This window comes from Diospyros lotus, chromosome 4, assembly GCF_014633365.1.
Source record: "Diospyros lotus cultivar Yz01 chromosome 4, ASM1463336v1, whole genome shotgun sequence".
In the NCBI taxonomy this organism is placed as follows: Eukaryota; Viridiplantae; Streptophyta; class Magnoliopsida; order Ericales; family Ebenaceae; genus Diospyros; species Diospyros lotus.
In genome coordinates this window covers 37,151,219-37,178,200 of record NC_068341.1, presented here as the reverse complement: position 1 = coordinate 37,178,200, position 26,982 = coordinate 37,151,219, and the positions used below count along the sequence as shown (strand labels likewise).

Here is a 26,982-nt window from a genome sequence, read left to right as displayed (position 1 = left end):
TAGTCGAACCCTTCGACCTAATAAGAGGATCTCTCCAAATCCCCAGAGCATCTTAAAAAATCTCAAGTATTCCTTAGCTAGGACTTAAGATGATCCTACTGGCAATGAATTCTTAACTTCGGATGAACCTATTAAAACTTTTCAATTACCATGCACTATAGTCCTTCCACTAACTAACATCCGGATCGAGTGAGAGCCATGAACTAATTAAAATCACATGACTCGGTAACTATGTCAAACCTAGTACGGTGTGATAGAGATAGCATGTCAGAACTCCTCCAACGTTGGAAATTCTTTCCAATCTCATGCTCACCCTGACTAGGGGATTTCCAATCACTACCAACATAGACCACATAAGATGTTCGTGAAGGGAATTACTAGTATGGCAGTACGGGAATTTTTTTTTTTTTTTATCGTGTATCAGATACACGCACCGGAATATAATATACATGTTATACATAACTTGGGTACTTAAGCAACACACATATTCATCAAATGAATACATAAATAAATGTATACCTGTTGTCCGATATAAGGATGGAATACAGAAACGATTTCTGTATTGAGACTAAATCTACCTAAAGATGTGGTGATCCTAGTCGGTTTACACCTAATATGCAGTCCGATATTGTTCCGGTCACCTCTTTCCATCCTATACACAGAGATTTCGTGTATCACCAACACCCATGTCTCAAAAATTTTACACGTGACTCACACGTAAAATATTTCTGGCAGTAGAATGTTTTCAGAGGAAGTAGATGAGGAAGAAGAAGAAAGACGCGAGAGAAGAAGAATAATTAATTGAAGTAGAAGGCCCTCTGTTTCTATTTCATTATTCCCTCTCTCTCAATCATTATCTCCTTCCACTTTCTCTATTTTAATTCTTTAATCTTTCCACTATCTCCAATATAATTCTTTAATGTTCCCACTTATTAAACTTCATTGTGCAATTCCAATTTCAATTTTCCTTTTCAATTATTAGACTTCCTCCTCCAATAATTTAGGTGGTGTTCTCTTCGTATTTCAATTTTGAGTTTTGAATTCATTTTGAGTTTTAAGTGTCTGTTTTGAAATTTTTGAAAATATATTCTTTTTGTCATTCTGAAAAACTGTTTCTCAAAATAGAAAAGTAGAAAACGTATTTTTTTTGAAATTTTGAAAAACTATTTCTTTTTTTATTATTATGATATTTTATTAAATAAATTTAATTATTAAAAAATAAAATTAACTCTTCTTAATGAAATTCTACTATTAAAGTAAAATAATAATTTATATTAAATTATACACTTAATAATATAACATATGTTATCTTATATTTTTAATTATAATATAAATATAATTTATTTTTTAAATTTTAAATAAATATATAATTTTATTTTCAAAATTTAATAATAAATTTTTTAATTATTTTTTCTCTTCTTTTATTTTTTCCCTTTTCTTTTTCTTCCTTTTATTTTTTTTTCTCTTTTCTTCTTCTCTGGCGCCTTGCGTCCTCTCCGGTGCTGGCTCTGTCACCCGCGACCACTGCCGATCAGAGGCAACCACCTGACCCCCAAGGGCCCATCAACCAACATACCAAAAAATCAGGAAGATCCACCAGCCAAATCTCCTTAAATCTAGCAAGAGAAAAGAGAAGAGATGAGAGAGTAGACAAAACCAGCAACCAGCTGGGGGGGGTGGTCGACGACGGTGGTCCCGATGGCGATAAGGGGCGCAATCGACGGCGGTGGTCGCTGTGGGGATGGGGGCAGGTCGACAACACTAGTCACGGTGGTGGGGGGCGGGTCAAAGACACTGGTCGCGGTGGTGGGGGGCGCGGTTGACGGTGCTGGCGGTGGCTGTCGATGGCCAGAAGATGAGAACATAATAGAGAGAAGATAGGAGAAATATATGAGAGATGTGGTTCAGTGCGGGTGTGGGTGCGAGTGGGGGGGTCTGGTGTTTTCTGCGTTTTCAATATTTTGGGTGTTTTCAATTCGTTTTGACTGAAAACACCAAAACAACAAAATATTGTTTTGAGTTTTCTTTACAAATTTTTCTTTTCTTTTCGAAAATGTGTTTTTGAAAATAGAAAAGAGAACGCATTTTCAGTGTTTTAAAAAACTAAAAACTCAAAACGGGTTGAAAACAACAAAGAGAATAGGGCCTTAATCTTCCTTAATTCTAATTGCATTTTCAATTTTGCTGCCCACCCCCACCAGCCTCTCCAATTTTGTGCCATATAACACCCCAATTATTAGTAGTTGAGAGGGGTTAAGGGTTAACTTTTTACTAAACACTTTGAGAGATATTTTGGGCACACAATATTAATACCAAACACAATAGTATATGGTGTGTTACTTTCTAGGTTCACTACTCGTTAACAATCAAATAATACTGAAATCCCTTTTGGCATCAGTAAACCTCTTGACCCATCAACTGAACTTCTCCAAATCCTAATGACGTTCCAAGAGTTCTTGAATAGTGTCTAGCAGCGGTTCAAGAAAACTTACAAACTTAGTAACTATGTGTCAGATCTCATTAATGTGACTAGATGACACCTCAAGATACATCTTTATTGACTTTCAATCTTCCCTGGCCAGGGATTGTCTTGTCATATTAATAGTATATCACATAAGACGTTCACCCCATTAAATATCGATGAGAGTGACGGATCATATTCCCAACACCTGTCTCCATATACCAACAATACAGAATCACGTAGATGAACGATCCCACCTCCCAATTGGATGGTTTAGCTCATTAACAAATCTTGCACACTAATACATAAAACAACCATGCTAGTTCAAGTCCAAGGATTAGCAACACCATTGCAACTTGAAGACTTGACTATTATCACCCAAGCCATGTGGTCATTCATCAGCATTACATTCAGCTAATCATTCCTCAACGACCACCCACAGGTCTACTAGTGACAACTCATGTCATATGGCACATGATACACCACATTTCCATTAGTATCACCATATCGAACAAGGTAGTAACCCTTGTGTTAGTCCATACTCAATTAATCAGAGTTTCCATCCAAATAATCTAAGGAATATGAATAGTTTAAGAAGTTTTGTTATCAGAAAATCCTGTCACACAGTCTCAATACCTTGAGAATAAGATTCTTACACAAAAGATTGAGGGAGTCATTCATATAATTGATTGATAAAATATGAATGAACAAAACCTTTCCTTTTATAGATTTATACAAAGATACAATGAATGCATTAAACAAACCTGCTAAATGTCATCCAAATCTAGTATTAGAGCACATAACACTAACAGTTCGCCCCCATCCAATAGAGGTTAATAGATCTAATCAGCGAATATCTGCCTCCATACACCACTGCACAAAGACCACACAGAGAACATCCACATATCTTATTGAATGGTTTTGCTAAACGATAAATCTTTGACACCAGTGCATAAGACAACTTTGTCACCTCTAGTCAAATGATCAAATACACAATCGAGACCCATCAATAGATCATTAATCCTCTAAGCCATGTGATCTGTCGCATGCATCACATTCAATAGATGTTCTACCAACACTCACCCACATGCCTACTATATGCATCTCATGCAATGTGGCATTTGACTCACCACCTCATTCCCATTAGCATCCCATGCTAACAATAATAGTAACCCATGTGCCGGTCTAAAAATCAATAAATCATTTTCTCCTTATGATAAGTTTAAGGACTGAGTATCCTTTAACAAATCCTGAACTAGAGATTCACGTCACACAATCTTAACTCTTAAGAATATGACATTTACTAGGAAATCTAGGGACTCATTCATAAAGGCGAGATGAAGAGTATAAATGAAGATATGATATTTTATCATTATCAAGAATACATAAAAAAATGTCACTCACTTACATTTCATGAAGTGTAAATTTATCATTTAGGACACTATTATTAATAGATATAACCTTATCTTACTCATTTTAACAAACGCTACCTAGGTGAATAAAGATATTTTTAACTGAATACATTTGATATCTTTGGATACACAAACATATTTCATTAAAATACTAATACACCTTGATTATGCTCACTAATCATGACTAACAATTTGCCTTTAATAAACACAACAATTCATAGTGGTTCAGCCTTAACTGTCTACTTCCTACTTTAACTCCTCATTAAAGATCTTCAACAACTTATTATATGTAATTTTAAGCTAAAACTTTTACACAATTTTTACCAAGATGCAGCTATAACCTTTACATGATGTCTTAAGCACCTAACCTTTCAGTTTAGAAAGCAAATAGTTTAAGTGAAAACACTAAAAAAAAACTAAGTAAATATGCACTCTAAGTAAATAAGGCTTCTTAATAGAGTTTCAGAGAATGAAGGATTTTACAATTACAATACACTATCACTAAAAATAAGAAACAAAAGATATGGCTTTAAAAGACTTTCTTTGAGTTCAAGCCTTCAGTTGGATTTTCTAAGATGAGTATTCACTCTATTGAGCTTGCTACTTGGTCCTGAGTCTCTCTTGTGTTTTATATATATATATATATATAGCTTTTCCTCATTCAATGCACTTTAGGTTGTCTAAAGAAAATAAAAGCTTTAATACCTATAACCTGCAAAGAAACATTCTTTTCTCATCCTTCCAACTATTAGAATTCAGTTTGTAACTCAATTTGCATACATTTTTTTATGAAAGAATGATTAAATATCATTTAATGAAGAACAAGTGCATTTAATGCAGTCTTAACGGCTATATTTTTCAATTTTCAGAGAGTATTAGTCGAGTAAGACAAACTGTTACTTAAGTGAGAAACAAGATTACTCGAGTGATTCTAAAATTTAATCAATTAAGATAAACATTACTCGACTATTTGAATAATCTTACTCGATTAAAATTACGAGATGCATGAGTCTTTGCTCGACTACTAAAATTTGTTTCTTGACTAAAACTGATAATACTCAATTAAAAACATTTCTTAGTCAATTAAATATTCGAGTACTATTATGTTCAAGAATTATTACTCGATTAAAAAATTTATTTACTCTACTAGATAAGATGTTACTCTATCACATAATAACTCTTAGTCGATTAATCTTTTTGAGTCCCTTTTGTTTCAAGAATTGTTACTTAATTAAAAAATTGTGTTAGTTGACTAATTAAGATATTACTATTAAAAACTAACACTTAGTCAATTAAACTCTTAAGCACATTTCTATCAAAGGGTTATTACTCAATTAAAATATTATGTTACTCGACTAAGCAAGATATTACTCAATTAAGAATAACTTCTTAATCGAATAAACCATTGAGTACAATTCTATTACAAAATAATTACTCAATTAAAAAGATATCTTACTCGACTAAAATATCTCTTAGTTTAACTATTTTGTTACTCAATTAACATTATTTCATAATTATTTGAGTAATCAATTAATGTCTTCAGTATCTTGACTTTTCTCGATTATGTAGAGAACTTAATCGAATAAAATGCTTGTTAATTACTTGATTAAAAATTATTACTCAATTATGTCCAATATGTTAGCTAATTAATCTAATTTGAAACTTTAAACTCTAACAACGTTACTCGATCAATCATATACTTTACTCGAGTAATGTTTGAAAGTTAGTCAAAACTAACATTCCCAAACATATTTACTCAATTAAAATGAATTTTTGCTCAATTAAAAGGTATATTAATCGATTAAATTAGACATATTACTCGATTAACGTCTTATTTTTTATTTAAACATATATTTTGTAAAAGGCATCAAAATCAAGGACTCAACAGGCTTGTACATGTTGGGGAGAAAGACCAATTGGCTCATGTAGCACTTCTTTAAATCTTTCAAAAATCCGCCAAATATGAGAATGTAATACAGATTCTGATGCACACTTTACTGGATTACCGAGAACTAGCAAAAAAAAATCCTGCTTTCTTTTTCTTCGTTACTTGCTCAATCAGATTGTTATCAACAGCCTTATTCTCAGGAATAATATATAGAGCCCTGCAAAACAACATCTTTTCCATCCACCATCCATAAACTTCATTAAAAGCTTTGAAAAATCCTAATTAATATATAGGTTCCAAAGTACGTAACCATTGTATCTTTCTAGGGGCAGTAGATATATAGAAATCAACAAACCAAGGGACCCGACCCTTTTGTAAATCAATTTGAATCTAGTTAAATTTACCTGGGCTTGCAATCTTTATCCTAAAGCAGCAATCACTTCTAATATGGCTGATACCACAGCTGAGCATTCCCTTCCAAATGAAATGAAGCCAAAGAAACCTTTTCTGTTTTCGGGGTTTCACAAAATTAAAAGAATTGCTCTGCTCTACACAGCCAACTCGTAGGATCTTTTGCGCCATTAAAGCATGGAAAATCCAATTTGACTTATTTGGGAGCCTATATATGTTGAAGTAAAGCCACCGCCTAACTTGTTGCCGACACCTTATTCCTTTGATATTGTTGTTGTGCTGAGGACGCTTCTCCCTCTTCTCTATATTGGTCAGCTGAACTGTACGATTATTGAGTTTCCCAGACAGGTTATTCAGTTGAGAAAGAATCTCATGTTGCCATACTGACAAAGATTGCACAGTCTGCTCCAAATGCTTTGCTCTTTGATCCATGCCTTTGCTTTGATACCACTTTGGTACGTATTACTGTTTGCTTTTAGGACATATATTACTGAAAGAACAAAGCAAAAGTTTGGTTTGATGGTATGTACTACTGTTTATTTTGAGGACATGTATTACTGAATCAAAGAACAAAGCAAAAGTTTGGTTTGACGGTATGTACTACTGTTTACTTTGAGGACATATATTATTGAATCAAAGAACAAAGCAAAAGTTCGGCTTGATGGAGGAAACCCAAGACCTCGAGACCTTTACACGTTAAGTATAAAGTTCAAAAGGTATTAATAGCTGTATAAATAGAGTACAACACTCACAACTGACTAACAAAATCGTAACTTTATGAGCATTATTTTGTTGTCCACGTTGAATTTGTCTCAGTTAGGCATGCAGGGGGAGGGTTGGGCCTGCACCCCCTTTGATTTTGCCCGTGTCAGGCAATTTGGACGACTTAAGCAATATAACAATTTTGATAATTTTACATAAACTAATTTATTACCTATAAAACTATAATGAAAACTAAGCAATGATAAGATATAATACGGATAAATCACACAAAAAATCACTAAATTTTAGTATATTTTTTATTTTAATCACTAAATTTTAATTCTTTTCAATGTAATCACAAAAGTTTAAAAAGCTTTGTAATGTAATCACATATAAGATTTTTTAGCTACTTTATAACTGGAGTGGGTGACGCGGCATTGATGTGACAAATAATAAAAATATTATGCAATAATATTTTAATATAATATTATTATATATTGACACGTGACACGTTTTAATTGGTTGTTATTGCACAAAAATTTTTATTATTTGCCACATTACCCAAAAAATCTTATATGTGACCACATTATAAAATTTTTTAAATTTCTGTGATCACATTGAAAAAAATTAAAGTTTAGTGACCAAAATAAAAAACACACTAAAGTTTAGTGATTTTTGGTGTGATTTACCCGATATAATACTAATAACAGTTAGAGTGTGTTTGATTGCAAGGGTAGAATTTAGGTAGAAAGAAAATGAATTCTAGGGAATTAAATTACCTAGAATTAAATTCTAGGGAAAATATCAATTTACAGCGTTTGATTGACTTAATTTTCTACCTAGAAATTGTTTTATTTTTCCAACTTTTGGTGTTTGATTGCTATTATTTTCCATGGAAATAATCATTTTTTCTAACTTATGGTGTTTGATTGCCATTATTTTCCTTAGAAAATGAACATTTTTCATAGAAAAAATACATTTTTTACCTTGAAATTCAAAACAAATTCAAAATCACCATTATGAATATGAAAGCTAATTCAAAGTCAAAATTCAATTTTGCAATTCCTATTAAAATGAACCGACCAATTTTATAAATTTCTTTTTTTGAAAAAAAGGCAACGAATGTGAAAGCTACTCAATTAAACAACATGGATCGAAGATCATCATTGCTATAATTCTCGACATTTAACAAAAAATCAATAAAAACCAACATAATACACCTGTAATGTAAATAACAACAATAATACACCTGTAACGCAAACAACAACAAAAAATATGCTATTTGAACCCATAATATAATTATAATTATGTAATTTTATCACGCTCATATATTAATGTATTTTATTTTTATTATATTAATATAAATATATAATACACCATTAATGCATAATATCATCAAAAATATTATAAATAAATATCTAAATAACATTTCCATATATAACTTTCAATACCATTAAACACACACTCCCTAGTAATTATTAACAAAAATCAATGAAGAAAGCAAGCTTTAACAAATACACTGCATGAAGTTTTTGCCTGCAAAAGTAGACAACGGGTCCATACCAGTTTCCAAGAGAACAAATAGAAAAAGAAAAAACTACAAATAGAAATAACAGTGGTGCAACTCACTCATTCAAGTACTGGCAATACCAATAGCAGGGGTCATGCCATTCAGCTGTTCATTTGAAAGAGTTGTGATATATATATATATATATATATTTCATCATAAAGCATAGCCTAAAACAGTGAGAGAGAATAGCACAACTGTTTCTTTGGCAAGCGGCAAGCGGCAAGCAGTAACGTTTCAGATGAAACTGGGGTGGGCTGGTCCCTTGGAGAGTCCAAAGCGAACTTCCATTCCATGATGCATATCCAGGGGGCGGATCGTTTCAGACTCCTTTGGGTCTGCAAGAAGAATCATTTAATAAACCAGAACAAGTCAACATAGGACCAATTCGAATTCAATTTTGTTGTTTGTTTGTCAGCAGAGTTTATCAATTCACTACCTACATAGCAGGTGCGCCCAAACCAAGTTGGGGAAACTCCATGTGCTCAATTGGTCTACATATATATATATATATATACATACATACTTTGAAGGGGGGGGGGGGGGGAAGGTGGTCTCGGGCTCGGCAGCCATAGGGTGTACTTGGAGATCTGTTGAACCTGGTATTTATTCAAAGAGAGAGCTGCATGCATGCAAAATTTGACAATTTTCCATGGTACATTCAGTCCCCAACACAAGTCATATGACAGAGAAGTGAAAATCAACTACCTGATAGTGTAAAAAGGGTACCATTTTCCATATTTGCAGTGAACTGAAAATAACAGGGCTGTTATTTGTTATTTGCATAACATGCAGCTCGACAAATCCAATAACAGTGTGCAAAATGGGGGGGGGGGGGGGGGGGGGGGGGGGGCTACAAACAACGTAAAGGGGAAATAGAAACATTCACTATTAGCAGCCTCACCATTCTAGCCAGAAGAGAAGATCTGGAAAGATACACCAAGAGCTAACATGCATAACTACCCACTTTTGTCTGTAGACTGACTATCTCAAAAGCAAACCTCCATAATCACTAACCAAGAAGGCTTTGTTAAAGATCCTAAGGTTTTGGTACCTAAACCACCCTTTTCCAAATAAAGGCAGACCTTCTTCCAATGAACAAGATTATATTCAAATTCATCCTTAAGATTTCCAAAAAGAAGCTTCTCCAACCTATTAAAAATTAAAATTGGGAGATAGAAAAGAGACATCATATACAAAATGAGGGCAGACATAGTATTTGTAATAAGAGTAAGTTTATCACCTTTAGACAAGTACTATATCAAGAGATCAAGCTTCCATCCCATCCATCAAATAATAGAACTACTAAATCAAAACACTGAACAAATAATTTATATTTGACATAAAGGGGCAATGAAAACATAGAGCATGCAAGATCAAAAGTTTAATATTTCATAATAATTTATATAGCAATCTTACGCAAACAGCAATTCCAGCAAGACCATACATACCCACTGGTCTCATTCAAACAAACCATGCAAACAATGTATCTATTACAAAATATATAAAAATATGCAGTTTCGTTCTGCCTTACAAATTAAACAGTATTTGTCACAAACATACCAAACATCATCTACTAATTAATCGGAGGTGGATCACGGCCAAGTTTCTCAAAAACCCAATCCCGCATAAATGTTTCATCAGTCAAACTCATAAAGATTCTCACAAAACTTTCATCCGATTGAAATATTTTCATGATTTGCATTATATCATGCCTATCTATCTTCATGCCTTGTAATTTTTCTAAAACTAATTGCCAATTTATATGTTTTTTGGTATCTAATGTCGCTTGAATCTCCATAGCATTGGCAATTCTTTTTGATGATTCGGCAATACTCGATAGGGCAATAATACTGTCATCGGGTTGGGTACGTCTACGCCGGCTTCTGTTAGATCCTCCTTCGGCGCTACGCTTGGAATCATTTCTTTTGCTTGAATTTGTAGCTTCACTTTGACTATCAATCTCATTTACACTTTCATCTACTACTAAAAAAAAGACAACTTATTAAAATCTATTACATAAGGCATATTATAAATAATATATATTTATTATTTACTTGTATAAATACCATGGATGGGAGAGATATCGTCATTGCCGGCTATTGAGCGCTCTCCTGTAGCAACATCATTTCCAAGGATAACCTCCAACTCATCATACCGAGGACAAAGTTTGTTCTTCCACTTTCCAAATTCTGGTTTCCCCTAAAAATAATTTTAGAAACAAAGGCAAATATTTTCATGGCTTGTCAATGCCCAAAAGAAACTATACTACTAATGTGTAATGACAAAAAAGTTGAATGGTCGATAAAGCATTATACCTTAAGAAACTCCTCCCAAGCCAATGCATCGGCTGTGACACGTCCAGTGTTAGGTTCCAACCCAAAACCACTCATACTTAATAATTGACGAAGTTCAACATATTCTTTCTTAATAGTCTTCAAACGCCCCCTTACATTTTTTTCTGACACAACAACTCCACACACATTATTTACACTCTCAATTACCTTTGACACTTGAGATGATGTAACACCGTTGTCACTTCTTTTGTGACCGGTCAACGCTTGATGATATAATGCGCTAATCATACAGTTATCCATTACATCATTCCAACGTATGTGACAATTCTTAGATGTAAGATCCATTTGGCTTGAGCTCTTTTCCTCTCCCATAGGGTTTTTTTGATTATGTGCCATTAAATCTGTCTTTCAAAATTAAAAAAGTTATGGTCAACCATTACATAATACCATGTACAAAAAATAATAACTGAAATCAACCATTACATAATACCATGTACAAAAAATAATAACCGAAATCAACCATTACATAATACCATGGTCAACAATGTTATATAAGCAAGTTTATGTCAACCATTACATAAGGACATAAATGACAATTAAAAATTCAAATTTAGTCAAAATCAACTCCTGCATCATGGTTGGGACGATAATCAGCCCACATTAAATCAGCAATTGTATTCCTATTATTAGACCATGCTGCATCAGCTGTGAAAGATATGTGAGCATTTGGAGTCTCGTCTTCAGATACATTGACAACATGTGTAGGGTTATCCTCATCATCGCTAGTATCTACGTCCTCATCACAAACATCTTCTATATCATCATTCCTTAAGAAGTTGTGGATGGCACAACAAGCAAGGACTATCTTTGCTTCTGTTTCAATGTCGTGGTAAGGTTGATGTCTCAAATATGCAAATCTTCTCTTAAGCAAACCAATTGTCCTCTCAACAACATTACGTAGAGATGAATGACGAAAATTGAACAACTCCTTACTACTTTCAGGACGTTGACCCTCAATGTCTCTACGATGATAACGAGTCCTGCGGTATGGTGCAAGAAATCCCGGAACCAATGGGAAGCCAGCATCACAGAGATAATATTTACCTATCAAAGAATTGTTTGTTACATTATCATTATTAAATAATTGGTAACCTTGTGAAAAAAAATGATATCAAACTAGTGGTACAACTTACCCAAAGGAACTGTCAGCTTATGTCCTTGTCGTAATATTACACTCCTTAACAATCGACCGTCATGTGCCGATCCCTCCCAACCAGCAAGCACATATGTAAATTTCATATCAAATGTGCAAGCTACTAAAACATTTTGAGAAATCTCTTGCTTTCTATTGCGATACCTAGCTTGTTCTTCTAAGGGGACATTCGCAGGAATATGTGTACCATTTATTGCCCCTACAGCATCCTTTAACAAAAAAAAAAAAGAACTTTTAATAAGAAAATTACTTTAGAATATTGAACCTTTACAAAATATATAATGAAATAATTTCGACTCCTAACCTGAAAATATGTGAACCAAGGCTTGACATTTTCTTTCTCGTATGGTGAGTTGTGAATAGTGGCGTTACTGACAACATCTCTATATAGTCTGAGACAAGCGTGCAAGACCCTATGGAAGTAAGACTCACTGTTTGTCCAGATCTAAAGAAAGTAAAACTTCCAGCTCGATTACGTTCGTCATGCCCGACCGTGTTTAGGAAAATAGCCACTTGTTCCTCAACAAGGACATATCTACTATCAACCAATCCATAAGTTCGTAACCGAGCACAAAATCTATGAAACGACTCTATTTTCATCCTAAGTAGGTTATGACAAATTCTATCACTCATTCCAAACATTCGTGTAAGGGTCATTTGTCTTTCAGAATCCCAATTTATATGAGGAGCCCTTGGGAGATGTCGGTTGCGACGCCTAATATAATTATATATCACAATCGCTTGCATGACCATCGTCCAAAATAAACCCAAATGTTGTTGTTGCCGTCGACGTTGATTCCTTGTTGAAGGCATGCTACTCACTACCACGTATAAATAAAAATTCAATAAAATCAACATATAAAAAAAGATGACAAATTAAACTACAATAGTATGCATTAAAATGGATAAAATAAAGTTCTTTAGAGTATGCAATATAATATTATTATAGTATTAAGTTAATAAGAGGTAATTACACAGTCCTAGCTAAGGTTCATAGCAAAGTATTTGATTTTCATTGAATTTACTATTATCTTAGATTCTTAATTATATAAATCTATTTGGATCGTTCTTTTATAGAGATTAATTACATGAGATTAATTACAGTGGAGGATATCCCAAACTTGAAGAGAATTCTGATGGGTATTTCTTCAACCCAGTATTTGAAGATGCAAAGGAGGGGACTGCAAATGAGGAGGCATTTTGAGCTTAATTCGCCTCCAAAGAGGTTTGATGTGTTCCATATGATTCTTCATTCTATCTGGCTTAGGAGACTCAATATTAGGGTTCATGAACATTAATTAATGAAAACCCCAAATATTATTAGGGTTCATGAACATTAATTGAAAAACCCAATTATTATAAGCATGAGAATCCCCAGTTACTAACTCGATCAAAGCTTGAAATAATTTGTTTATTTCATTTGGTAGTTGTATCATTAATTAATGTTGTAGAAGAATGTGTAATGTCTATGAACAGAGACAACACTAGGGCTTGCGCAGTTTGTTTGTTCTTCTTTGTGGTTCATCATATATATTAGATATGTAAGATTGGAGAAGATCCAGCCAGAAATTAATGCATTGCCCCCAGATATTTATTCAAATGATTATATTTTTGTATATATAATTATGAAATAAATTGTTTATTTTTTTAAATTATGAAAGAAATAAATAAAAAATTATTGAAAATAAATTCATTTCAACCATATGTATGATTTGTTATAATTTTATAATAAACTTTTAATTTTAGCAATTCCTAATTGAACTTGCCAATTTGTTATAATTATAGAATGTCATTAGTTTTTTCCTTTTATGACTCGGTGAATTATTAGTTGGTCTAAAAGAAAGATATATAACGTGTCTTTTAATTGATTATTGATAGTTTCCTAGGGTTCCTAAATCTTTAAATATCCGGGCCATAGAGAGAATTATTAATGTTAGATACATGGAGAGGCATGTGAAATAAGTGGCTTATTTAATTAGGCAAATTAAAAGGAAATGAAGTATACAAATTAAGAAAGCTGAGCACCAATGATTCCTTGCACTCCAGTCCAATCCAATCCAATAATATGCACCTTTTTCATTTCCCTTTATGTCTATCTATTTATCTATCCACACGCATGGAAATAGAATCCTTGAGCCAAAGCCAAAGTAATGGACCACCTTGCTTCTTCCCCACCCCACACCTCCAGAATCTCTCTTAATTTTTAATTAAATTATTATTAATTAGTTGTTAAAGGTTATGGTAAATTAATTAATTATTAGAATACTAATAATTAAACCCTGAAATAACTTTAGGAGCCTAAGAAATCTGCGGCACCAAACAAATTAAATTAGGGAGTTCTAATTAAGTTTAAGAACTCCTTCCTACACACACGAAGTTGATATATATATATATTAGAAGCAGGCTAGCTAACTTCCTAACCATTAATTAGTTCAAAGAAACTTGCGGTCCACTAGTTTGGCAAAGTTTAATTAATTAAGCACCACTATATGCCAATTTTGGCATACAAATATGGACATATATCAGAATATACCTCATTTAACAATATTTTCATTTGATTCTACACGAGTGGACCCAGAAGTATATATCACAATATGCAGAAGTGACAAAAACTAAAGCTACTTTGGTTTCTTTTTTCCTTTATTCCACACAAATATGGACATATATCAGAATATTAAATTTATAATGTTGAGAAGTTTTTTGTATTATAAATTTTTAGAACAAAAAATGCCCAAGATGGGGAAGATGGCGAACACGAAAGCTAACCGTGGACGAAGATGGCGACAAGGATGAACATCGGTCTACAAGTCGGAATCCGAGGTCGACTTCGGCGGAGATGGCGAACACGAAGATCGCTCGCTGAAACAGAGGCCAAGATCACTCGCTGAAACAGAGAACAAGATCTCTTCTGGTGGACGAAGACTCCAGATCGATGGTCGAAGACCAAGATCGTTCACTGAAACAGAGAGAAAAACCAAGATCGATGGACAAATACCAAGATCGCTCGCCGGATCTACAGAAATAAGAACAGAATGAGAACGGAAACCTTACCGTGGAAGAAGATGAAGATGCGCTGGTGGTGTGAAACTCGAAATCGAAGATGGTCTTCTGCGGAGATGGTGACGAAAACGAAGTCAGAGCTGGTCTTTTGTGGAGATGGCGACGAAGCCCAAGTCGAAGATGGATGGCGAGTCACAGGAAGTCGGAGATGGTCTTCTTCGGCGATGGTCTTCTTCGGCTATGGATGGCGACTCACAGGAAGTCGAAGATGGCGACGAAGCCCAAGTAGGGGCTCGACTTCGGCGGTGGATGGCGACGAAGAGGAAGGGATCGAAGCCGGCTCGAAGGCTCAAATAGGATAAGAAACCCTAGAGAAATCGAGGAGTCGGCTTTGCGCAGGAATTCTCTGGAAATGTAAAACAACCCCCCCTGGAAAACTATTTCCATCAAAAGCTAGAAAATAGGGTCACGTGACCGAAAATGAGAACTTAAGTTCTCTGGAAAAAAAAATGCAATCAAACACTACAAAAGATGGAATTTAGGTGGAAAATACTCATTTTCCATGGAAAAGAAGTGCAATCAAACAGGCCCTTAGACTTATTGAATCTTACAACTTAAACAACAATAACATATATCCAGCCTTTATTCTACTATATGGGGTTGACTACATGAATTCTAGATTTTATGTATTTCTATCTTTTGTCATATCTTCATTTAGGTCCATATACTTCATATCAAACTTTAATGTCTCTCTCAAAATCTTCTTGGGTCTGCCTTTACCTCTTTAATGTCTTTTTTTTTTTTTTTTTTTTGACTAATCATTCTAAAAACAATTGTCAAGAATATCCTTTATTTACTTGTTATTTATTAAGCTCAAAGGCTTGTCCTTCGGCTGGGGCCTGCCCTGCTAAGCCACAAATCTCAATGGTGCTTGATAGGATAGCCACAAGGTATTACTTCTTAATACCCTGTTTGGGATGAGTCATGTTTGGCATGTCTTGGATGGCTTAAAAAATTTTTCTTTTTTACTTACAGGAAAAAAAATTAATAATTTAAAAATTTTACAATATTTGGCTAACAATGACAAGTACTTTTATACACCAACAGGAACTATTTTTTTATTAGGAGAAAAATACAATTTTATAGTATTTATTGAAGAAAAAAATATGAATAAAAAATAAAACTAGAAGATTGGATTATATGAAAATATAAACGAAAAACGAATACAATACAAAATAAAAATAAAAAAAATATTTTTTTAACAAAATAGAAAAAAAATGTAAGAGAAACATGTAAATAAAAAATATAAGAGCTTTTTTCTAAATATAATTTTTAATATAAGAAATTAAAAAAATAATTATTCAATCAACATAAATATAAATTTCATCATCCATGCAGTAAACATAAACACAAATTATTTCTATTTCTAAAATGGTCGCTGAGATAATAAAAATGAAATTTCATTTTTAACGTGATGGCGGAATAGAAACCCGTTCCTAAGTAAAAATGTATTTTTAATATTATAAAATAACCTCAAAATATTTTCAAAATTATGAAAATGATCCAAAAACTTTTTTTGTTTTGTTTTGTTTCTTGACATTTAGGGATAGGCAAGATTTTGGAAATACCAAAACGGCTATATTTTTAGTATTTTCATGCATTAGTGTTAGAAGATAAGGGCCTGTTCTCTTTGCCGTTTTTAGGCTGTTTTCTATTTTCAATTTTTCAAAACATCTAAAACGTGTTCTCTTTACTATTTTCAAAAATACATTTTCAAAAACAACTAAAAATTTTGTAAAGAAAACCCAAAACAATAAAATGTTGTTTTGGGTATTTTGAGTGTAAACTTATTGAAAATACAAAACATTCTCAAAACGCGGAAAACAGCAACATTGCCCCCTCCCGACCCCCAAACCCATTCTGGATTCACAGAACCCGCGCGCTCTCTCTCTCTCCTCTCATTTTTCTTCTTTTCTCCTTCATTCTCCACCATTGCCATCAACGACTCCTCGCCCGCCGCCACTGTCGCCGACTCCTCCTCTTCTTTTCGCCTTCATCCTCCATCGCCGACGGCCACATGAAACCGGTGATGATAGCTTGATGATGCCAAGCAAACGACGGCCATGGAAGAACAAGCAGGCGATGATGGCTTGATGACCGCTGTCGACCGAGAACCCCAGCCACCGCCCATCGCCGTCGACCTAGAACCCCAGCCACCGCCCATCGCCGTCGATCGACAACCCCAACCACCGATCGCGACCTCCCCTTCACTGCCCACCGCTCGCATCTGCCACTGCTCGCGGCCTCCCATTCCTCCTCTCTACTGTTCCCTTTCTGTGTTTTAATTTTCTTTTGTGATTTGATTTTTTTTGTTTTGTTTTCTTTTATTTGAATACTGAAATATGAAATATGTAATATGATTTTTTTGTATTAATTTTTTTAATGATTTATAATTTATTAATAATTGTGTATAATTTATTTTAAATTAAATTTATTAACTAAAATATTATAAAATAATTTTTCTTAAAATTTCAAAATAAACGCGTTTTATAGTTTTCTGTTTTAAGAAACAGTTTTTCAGAATAACAAACAAAACGCGTTTTCAAAAATTTCAAAATAGACACTCAAAATATAAAATTCAAAATAATTCAAAACTCAAAACACAAAACTAAAACACAAAGAGAACACTACCTAACTTTTTTGAACAAAATTATCTCGGAAACAAAATTAATTCTCCTAATAACGAAAGCTTAATATATCAACCAATTAGCAATTAAGTAGTGGATTCAAATATAAAATCTCAAACCCAACATGGGAGGTTTTGCCAACCAAGCTATCGCCTTAAGTGGCTGGTCACGTATGACTTTGCCCAAGTAATGTTTAACTACATTATTATATTAAATATTCGTTAGCAAGTGGTTATTATGGTAGAGTTAGTTACCCTTTCATTAATAATAGTAAGCGATTCTTTTGGTAAATAAATTTTGCTGGTTTAATTGAAAAAAATAATTAATTAATTATGGGTTTTTTAGCATTGGAATTAGTTGAAAAAATCATCTGAATATGAGAATATAAAGGGAAAATATGAGAAAGTGAAAAGCTAAAAGAGAATTGTCAAAATGCACCCATAAGTCAAATCTCCTTATGGCTGACTCTATACAGTTTTTACAGATATATATAACTAATGCGTATGGTTGGTAGGTTATTGTACATGTTCAATAAAGGCAGAGTGCAATAACATTGAGGATGCAGCAGCAATGAGGGAAAGAAGGTTGAGTATGCAGCAGCAGCGCAGCTATAGCATCATCCTGAGAAAAGCCTGTGAGTACAGCACAAGAAAGCATCTTCGGGGGACAATTCAAGGAAAGCTGCTGAATCACATACAAACACAAACACAAAAAGCAAACATACAAGAAGAAATAAAGCTTGGGATGATATGACACTACATTTCTTCAATCCCAATTGCTCTCTCCCTCCATTGAACCCTGGCATGAATACTTTATCATGATTTGTCAATATCACAACTTTCTTTTGCTCATCAAAAAGAGAACTTGCAAACGGGTCCAGCCTAACACAACTCCAGAAGACAGAGAATGTCACGAGACAGAGAAAATATTGTGAAAAGCACAATCCACAACAATAGTACAGGCTTGCCTTTGCAAGCATACTCCCAGAGCTAAGAATGCAGGAAAATAGCACAAAAAGTTTGCTTCTTTTTGGATCCCTTTGCTTCTTGATTCGAAAAAGAGATTTCATGTGAACCAAAGCATACCCCAAGTGAAAGCATCTAGCAACAAGAGCTTAATACCAAGAATAAAGGATAAAGGATCTTTTTACTAACAATGAATTTCTAATAATGGGGTTATACCCATTTCAAGGAGTATTACAATTTTCTCATGCCAGAATTTCACTAGAAAAATTCGAAATCTAGGTAAGCACCTGATGAACGGTCTGAACTAGAAGGCCCCCTGTCATTTTGGGGTAAGGATGACTTGATTGTTTGATTAAAGAAAGCTAAATCAACTGGTTTAGGAATTTCTGGAGGGTGGTTGCTTCGAATTAGAGCCCAGTTAACACTTTCGAAGAAGGGGTGTTGTTTTATCTCCGTTGCACCTCTTTTGTACCCGAGTCTTTTTTGTGGGTCCTTAGCAAGCAGACCCCTGATCAAGTTCTTCGCTGCGAAACCAACCGTTGATCCCTCTGGAAATTTTAGAGACTGGCCAACAACATTAAACAATGTTTCTCGATTTCCATTTCCTTTAAATGGTGTCTTCCCATAGAGCAACTCATACAAGAAAATGCCGAACGTCCACCAATCAACAGCACTCCCATGGCCATCTCCCCTGATTATCTCTGGGGCCAAATATTCGTGTGTCCCAACAAATGACATAGACCGAGCAGCAGTTGGCTCTGCAACAAGCACCGGAAAGGAATCCGAATTTGTCAAAGCTGTTCTTTCAGTTCTCACCTTTGCTCTCCTAGAACTGACAAGCCGGGGCTTAAAGCATGAGGGTTGGAAACAAGGAGGCTCTACACACACAGGTAATTTGCATGCTGGATCAATGCATGAGGGTTGAATACAGTATGAAGAGTTTGTACAGGATGGCTCATTGGCGGACTTAACAAGGGTTGGACTCACGAAACACCTCAATGATAGATCGAAATCGGAGAGCATAATATGACCATCTTCCCTAACCAAAACGTTTTCGGGCTTTAAATCCCTATACACCACGCCCATCATATGCAGATATTCAAGGGCAAGAAGCACTTCCGAAGCATAAAATCTACAAGGAAAAAACTACAGTAAGTTATCAAAAATCAAATCGGAACACTGAGAGGCAACATTTTACATTCACAACTAAATAGGGAACAGATTGTGTTTGGCAAACAGCTGAAGCAGCCATCTTCCAAAATTATTTTGGAAAATGGTGGATCACATCAAGAGCATAGGTAATTACCAGACAATGATAACCTTTACCAAGCTACAACAAAATCTATGCACAGAGGCAATGACAATAAAACCACCGAATATGTTGGTGTTACCATATATTGCAATTGATGCGTTTGTGAGATAGCTTTAGCAATGAATATGCTCTAACTTAAAATTATATGTGAAAAGCATGTCTACACCCTTCTCCCCATGTATTAAACAAATAAGTAATTTTAGAGAGTAAAGGCATAACCTCAACAGCAAATGTACAGGTTGCAGTTCTTCTCCATTACCAAAATATAGTTGACATTTCGAAATTTGACAGCACAAGCAATAGAAAATAAGCATTTTCACTTCTAAAAGACTTAAAAAACTGTGCTTAATTTGTAGCAGTGAGTTCGATAAGGTTATGAACCAACAGATGCGAATCAAATTAGTGATAAATAAGATAAAACTACAAATGACAAAGTATTTCGAACCAAAGAACTAACCTTGCTGCTTGTTCGGAAAAATGCTTGCCTGGCTGGCGCTGCCGAAGGATGTGAAGATCCCCTCCACTGCAGAACTCCATAAGCAAACACGAAAACTTGTGTGTCTCAAAATGTGAGTACAGCGTAGGAAGAAATGGGTGGTCCAACAAACCCAGAATTTCTCTCTCAGTTTGAGCTCTAATCAACTTCTTCCTCCCAGCCAACATTGCCTTATCCATCACCTTCATTGCAAACAAACAGCCCGTCCCCCTCAACTCCGCCAAATAAACACTACCAATGTCCCCAAATCCCAGCTTCTTCAGAAGCCTAAAGTGCCACAAACCCAATTCCCCATCTTTTTCCTTCACACGTTGTATAGCATCCCACCTAAGGTCATTCCCTTTATGAGGTTTGGAATGAAAGGAGCTTCTAAAACTAGCATCGTTACAGTCGGAACTATCACTATAACTCAGACTACTCTTCTCACTTCCCACAGAATCCACACATTCCCCATCTTTATTTACTTCAACATCCAAAGAGCTTATCTTTTCTTCCTCAGTGTCTGTACCATGAGTAGGCCCAATAATGGTATTGCTAGAAACCTCAACAGCACTACTCAAATTACTCTTCTTACTTCCCACATAATCCACAAATTCCTCATCTTGATTGACTTCAACATCCAGAGATCTTGTTTTTTCTCCCTCAATACTGTCCCTAGTTGCTTCACTACATTTAGTGCTTGTGCTACAAACATCGACGCTAACGCTGGTACTCCTCTTTTCACTTCCCAAATCCACACGCTCCCCATCTTTATAGACTTCAACACTCAATGGGCATGTCTCATCAGACCCAGTAACGGTACTGCTACAAATACTCTCGCCAACAGTGAGTTCTGGAAAACTAACCTCGAGAGACTCGGCATCACAATGCGAACCACAGTGGGCTTGACTGTCGTTCATGGCTGGCGGGAGCGAGGCTTAGGTGTTCGACGAAATGTGCGAGTAAACAAAACTCGAACTGTGAGCGAGTTTTATTAAGTGGAGAGAGTGGGGCGGTCAAATGTGGGTTTGGCGACGCCGAGGCAGTCAAAGAGAGGGAGAGCTCGAGAGAGGCGGGCGCGAAGTAGGGAGAGTGAAACATAGGGACTCAAATCAAAAGGGGGTTCAAATTTGAAACCTGAGGAATTGGTGAGTGGCCCGATACCTCTTGGGTTTGGGTGTTCCAGTCATCGCTTGCGTTGTCCCAGAAATTCAACAGCTTGGCGACAAAATAAAAGAGAAACAGATTAATGTATGCATGAATAAATGAATATGTGTGTATGAGAGAGAGAGAGAGAGAGAGAGAGAGAGAGAGAGAGAGAGAGAGAGATGGGAATTACGAGGCCATGAAAGCCTTTCAGATTTTCTAAACAAACAGCATTTAAAAGCCAGCCAGCCAGCCAGCCAGCAGCAGCAGATACCGTTACTCTGGTATGCAGAGGCAAGTATAAAGTGGAGACGAGCAACGCAAGGGCCTCCTTTTTTTATACAGTTGCCTTTTAAAAATATAAGCAGTTTTTTGTAAGGCCCATGCCCATGTGTCACGAGTCATGTGTGATTGTGATTAGGTATTACTTTTGTTTTGTTTCTTCTACACAAAGCTGCTTAAATAATAAACTCCTGCTAATTTAAAAGGCAATCTTCAGTTTCAATTACTATACTTCAAATCTCACTCGTTTATCAACGCCCACATGATCAAACCTTTGCGATCGGATTACGATGCGAGGTGGCCTTGCTGAAATAGCAGTCAAGCTGATGATAAAGACTCAAAGAAGGGGTCAAGGATGTCCATGGATAAAGAGATGGCAGGAGTCTTGTGGAAGGTCACAATTGAGACTTCTAGTGAGTGGATGGTTTACATGATCCAATTCTAGGGGCTGTTTGAGACTTCTAACTTCTCTTCTAGTCATCTATGATGTTAGGGGTTGGATAAACATATATAATAGAACACAAAATTGAACATCAACGTTATGTTATCAAATAATATTGTTGTGTTATAAATAAAAGTTCATTAAAAGTTCAAGAGTTTAAAATAATATTTTGGACTGAAAGGCATAAATTTTTTATTCTGGGGAGTCCTACACAATTTTGCAAATTAGATAATTTCGATATCCAAAAATTTCTCTGAAAAGATAATCAATTCATAAAGAATTCTAATTCTGAAATGATTTTAAAATATTAAGATAAATGTCATCTATAAGAAATAAACGCTATCCATAACAATTTTAGTCTCAGATTAGAATTAATTAAGATAAACATCATCTATAAAAGATAGATATCATTTATAATAATTTTACTCTCAACCAAACTATAATTAATCAAGATAAGCGTTATTTACAAAAATCCTAATTATGTTACACTAAATATTATTTCATATTTTTCTATAAATAAACAAACATTCATTCTTTAAAAGATATGACATATCTGATATTAGTTTCAATATAGTTTATTTCATCATACTCAGTGTCTGATTTAAGTATCGAAGTGTTTGTGCGGGGAGCTCCCCATGCCATCTGATTGTTTTCTTATTTTTGTAAATTCAAATAACTTGACAACGATATTTTCAATCATCTAAATGTATTGTTGTGTACAGACAACAACAATTGACACTATTTGTGAAAAAAGTCCAAAAAATTTATAAATACAAGGGTTCTCACCCAATTTCAAACTGCATGAAGTCAAGCCAAATCAATTAGAAAAGAAAGACAATATACGTATATGTAAGGCCAGAGCCAATGTAGGCCCAATGAGGGCCTTGGCCCTCACTGGGCCTTAGCCTGCCATTGATTTGGCCTACACTCAAGCCTGGGTATAAAATCTAAAACCCTTCCTCAATCCCTCTCTCGCTCAAGCTCTCGCCGCCTGCCTTCCCTGGCCCCTGCCCTTTCTCCCTCTCTGGCTTTTGCTAGCTATCGGCTGCAGGCTTTCTCTTTGTCGCTCTCACTCACTCCGGCCTTCGTTCGGCAACTTGGACCATCCGACCATCGTTGAGGTAAGGTCGCTGACTCGGTCCGCTCGCCCTTCCCTCACCTCCTCGGTCTACGGTCGCTCTCGCTCGCCTCGCTCACTCCACCACCGTCAGTCGCTTATGCTTGCTAGTTGTTGCCTCTCTTCGGGCCTCTGGCTTCATCGCTCGCCAGCGTCACCACCTCGGCCTCACCTTTGTAGGCTCGCCCCTCAGGGCTCCGGCCCTCTGTCGCTTCTCGCTTGCTGGAGCTGGACGCTGCTTGCCTCTTCGACTCCAGCTCTCTCTCCCTCTCGCTTAATCAGTGAGCAGTAAGGCCTCACCAATTTTTGTCTCAAAAATGTATTTTTTTTTTCATTTTTAAAATTAAGGTATTGATTAAATTATGTTAATTTTTTTGTATATTTATATTATTATATTATTTTTTATTTTTTCTTAATAAATTTTGCCCTCACTAAAAAATATTGCTTGCTCCGCCCCTGCGTATATGATAATCTTATTAATGGTATACTTTTCATTTAATATTTTTGCACGGACCATCGTTTTGTTTTTCAATTATTGTTTGAAAAAAATCCAAGAAGAAGTCATAGATATATAGATATAAATGTGGTCAGAGAAGCTTCCCACGAAGATGGAAGCTTGATAGAATTGTTATATTACATATATAGTATTATATCACGATAAGAAAAGCTTGAAGCTGGGAAGAAAATTTCATGTGCATCATTCTCGAGAAAAGGAAAAAGGAATTGGGAGCAACAATGTGGGAGTAAAGAGGTTACGCATACTTTATATATATATATATATATAAAGCTTTTTGAGAGAGCTACAATGAAAGTCATGTTGGGTTGAGACAAATTCCGGCCACCTCTAACACATAAAGCAAAAAATTGAGCCTCAAAATAATCAGAACAATCTATGGATGATTACTTATACATAAATAGTAATAGACAATAAGAATGTAAAAAGCTTTTATATATATATAGATATAAAGCTTTTTCAGAGAGCTACAATGAAAGTCATGTTGGGTTGAGACAAATTCCGACCACCTCTAACACATAAAGCAAAAAATTGAGCCTCAAAATAGTCGGAACAATCGATAGATGATTACTTATGCATAAATAATAATAGACAATAAGAATGTAAAAATAAACACAAAACGATTTATTATGGTTCACCCGTTAATGAAGGCTATATTCATTTTGAGCTTCAACAACGAGAGTTCACTGTATTATCGAAAAAATAGTTATAATTTCAAAATATATATCTCACTCATTCATTCACCGTATAAACAAAAGTTCTCTAAAAAAAATATCCCATAACCACAATAAGTTACATATTAGAGGAAAAACTTAGAAAATAAAGAAAAAAAAACTATACAGAGAACAATCATAAACTGAGGAGAATAAAATCCTAAATGGTATAAACCATCGAAAGTTATGCTGCATCGATCTTGAGGAGATAAATGATATAAATAGGTAGAAACATCGATGAGCATATGATCTGGTAAATGATATAAATAGGCAGAGCATACGAAGTACTTAGAGGGTTTGAGAGGTTTAAGAAAAAGAAGAATAGTTATCATACACTCAATGCTTGAGTAAGCAATTATATTACTGAGTAGACAAATATTTTTAAAAAAAATAAGTTACGAGAATACCAAGATATATATAAATGTGTATATAAACATAGGTACGTAGTTGGTGTTATATTAGACTTAAGTCTCATGTCTACTTGGCCTTGCCATGTCCTTATTTCTCCAAGAGTTTATGTAGAGATTTACTAATGATATATTTTGTCCCTACTAGACTATATTTTTAAATCTATTTGATTTTAAAACTAAAAAATAATTTTAAAAACCATAATCAAATGGGACATTATCAGTCTTAAAAAGTGAAACAAAACAGGCCTTGTGGGAATAATAGAAATTGGAGGGTCCATTTAGATTTAGGGGAGCTTGCTCACTCCGGTGGGAAGATGAACTTAATGTTCACTGAGGACAAGTATTAGATTCTTTTGGATATTCTCTAACCTCAGTGGTCCATTGCCTGAGAGACAGTGAAAGTGAGAGGCAGCATTTATTTAATGCCTAAGGTTTGATCTATAAGTCCCCAAGGACTTTGTTTGATTTTGTCGTATTAGTTTTTATTTGTGGATTTTTAATTCAAATTTTAAGTGCTATTTGAAATAGTTCCTTGTTTTAGTATTAATTTGTTGTCTTTATTTTTAATTTTATATTTATTTGATTTTATAATCATCATCATCATTATTTGAAATAGTTCCTGGTTTTAAGGTTTGATCTATAAACCTATTTTTTTTCTCCATATTGTGCTAATTTTTTTTAAATTTTTATAATGTTATTTCATTTTACACATATTTATATATTCTTAATATTTTTAATTATATGTGAAATATATATTTTGAAAAGTTATTTCTTTCAAAAAAAATTATTTAAAAAATTAAATAAAAAAGAGACGAAACCAATAAAGAAATAGGAAGACACCAAATCAATTATTTTTCTAGAAACAAAAACAATTACCTAAACGACTTTTTTTAATTTAAAAATAAAAAAATAAATGGTAAATTGCCTCTAGAATCTATAATTTGGGCTTTTTCTCACAACCCCATATAATTTGCTTTTCATCATAAAATTCCATGCATATATTTCCTTTTATTCTTAGGACACCCCTCTATTAAATTTTGACACAAATCATGTTAATTAAAATAAAATTAAGTTTAAATTAATTAAAATTTTTATCTATCTCTCATATTACAAAATAAAATAAAATAAATGAATTCAAGAAATGGGTACAATCTGTTGTGAATAATTATCTTAATGCATAATCACTTAAAAAGAGTAATCTTTTGAGTGTGATCATAGAATCACTATTGATCTTAATTGAGAAGGTAAAACATTATATATAAAACCCTTGTTGTTCATTTTGGATTGATTATTCAAAAGATCAAGAAATCTATTCACAAATAATTTCTCCTTATGCCTTCATTCTTGTTGAGTTTGATTTTGAAAATGTTTTGATGATGAATGTATGATGTAAAATTTTAATATTCTTATATCTCTTAAAGAATGTGTTAAGAAATGTTAAAAATGTTTTAATATTTAATATATTATTTTAAGAGTGTTTTCATGTAATACCCTATGTTTGTATGAGGTTGTCACATAATTTCGATAAATTTAGAATATCAAAAAATTGATTCGATAACAGTTATAAGTATCGAATCGGCTAAAGGGAGTGCCTCAAGATGAAATTGTCTAAGAAAAATGATATGGTCTCGATAAGCGTTTCGAGATAGGATTTTTGATATCAAAAGAAATCGGATTGGGAACAGTTTTCGGTATAGCTAAAATACAACTGTCATCTAGGCTGTAAAACCGAATCGTTGTAGGAGATTCCCGAAAAATCAACAGAACCCTAGACAGGCTCCGATTTTGTGTAATGAGCAACCCTTAAATAGTTTTGGGATGAAATAACAGTCCGGTGAGGACATCAGGGCGAATCATCCTTTTCGACTAAGTTTTAAATTATTAATTTTGTGTTTTTAGTATCGTAATATCAATTAATTCAGTGTTTGAAGATATTATTATAATTAGAGAATTATTCTAATGAATTTA

The 26,982-nt window shown here is 34.3% G+C and overlaps 2 protein-coding genes across 3 annotated transcripts; both read right to left on the bottom strand.

The window, feature by feature from the left end:
• Window positions 1-8,678: 8,678 nt before the first annotated feature.
• LOC127799822 (uncharacterized) lies at window positions 8,679-11,038 on the bottom strand. The gene is made up of 4 exons (XM_052334040.1): window positions 10,760-11,038; window positions 10,511-10,643; window positions 10,296-10,427; window positions 8,679-8,779 (listed from the first exon to the last, which is right to left on the bottom strand). Exons 1-4 carry the CDS (start codon window positions 11,036-11,038, stop codon window positions 8,679-8,681), a joined length of 645 nt encoding a protein of 214 aa, XP_052190000.1.
• A 7,110-nt stretch (window positions 11,039-18,148) lies between these two features.
• Window positions 18,149-22,310, bottom strand: LOC127798721 (serine/threonine-protein kinase D6PK). Of its 2 annotated transcripts, XM_052332277.1 has the most exons (3): window positions 21,730-22,310; window positions 20,373-21,608; window positions 18,149-19,735 (listed from the first exon to the last, which is right to left on the bottom strand). In XM_052332277.1, the coding sequence occupies exons 2-3, from the start codon at window positions 21,308-21,310 to the stop codon at window positions 18,862-18,864; spliced, it is 1,812 nt and encodes a 603-aa protein (XP_052188237.1). In that variant the 5' UTR covers window positions 21,311-21,608; window positions 21,730-22,310; the 3' UTR covers window positions 18,149-18,861. The 2 variants fall into 2 exon arrangements, with proteins under 2 accessions (XP_052188237.1, XP_052188236.1); XM_052332276.1 differs by having other exon boundaries at window positions 20,373-22,310.
• Between the last annotated feature and the right edge of the window lie 4,672 nt (window positions 22,311-26,982).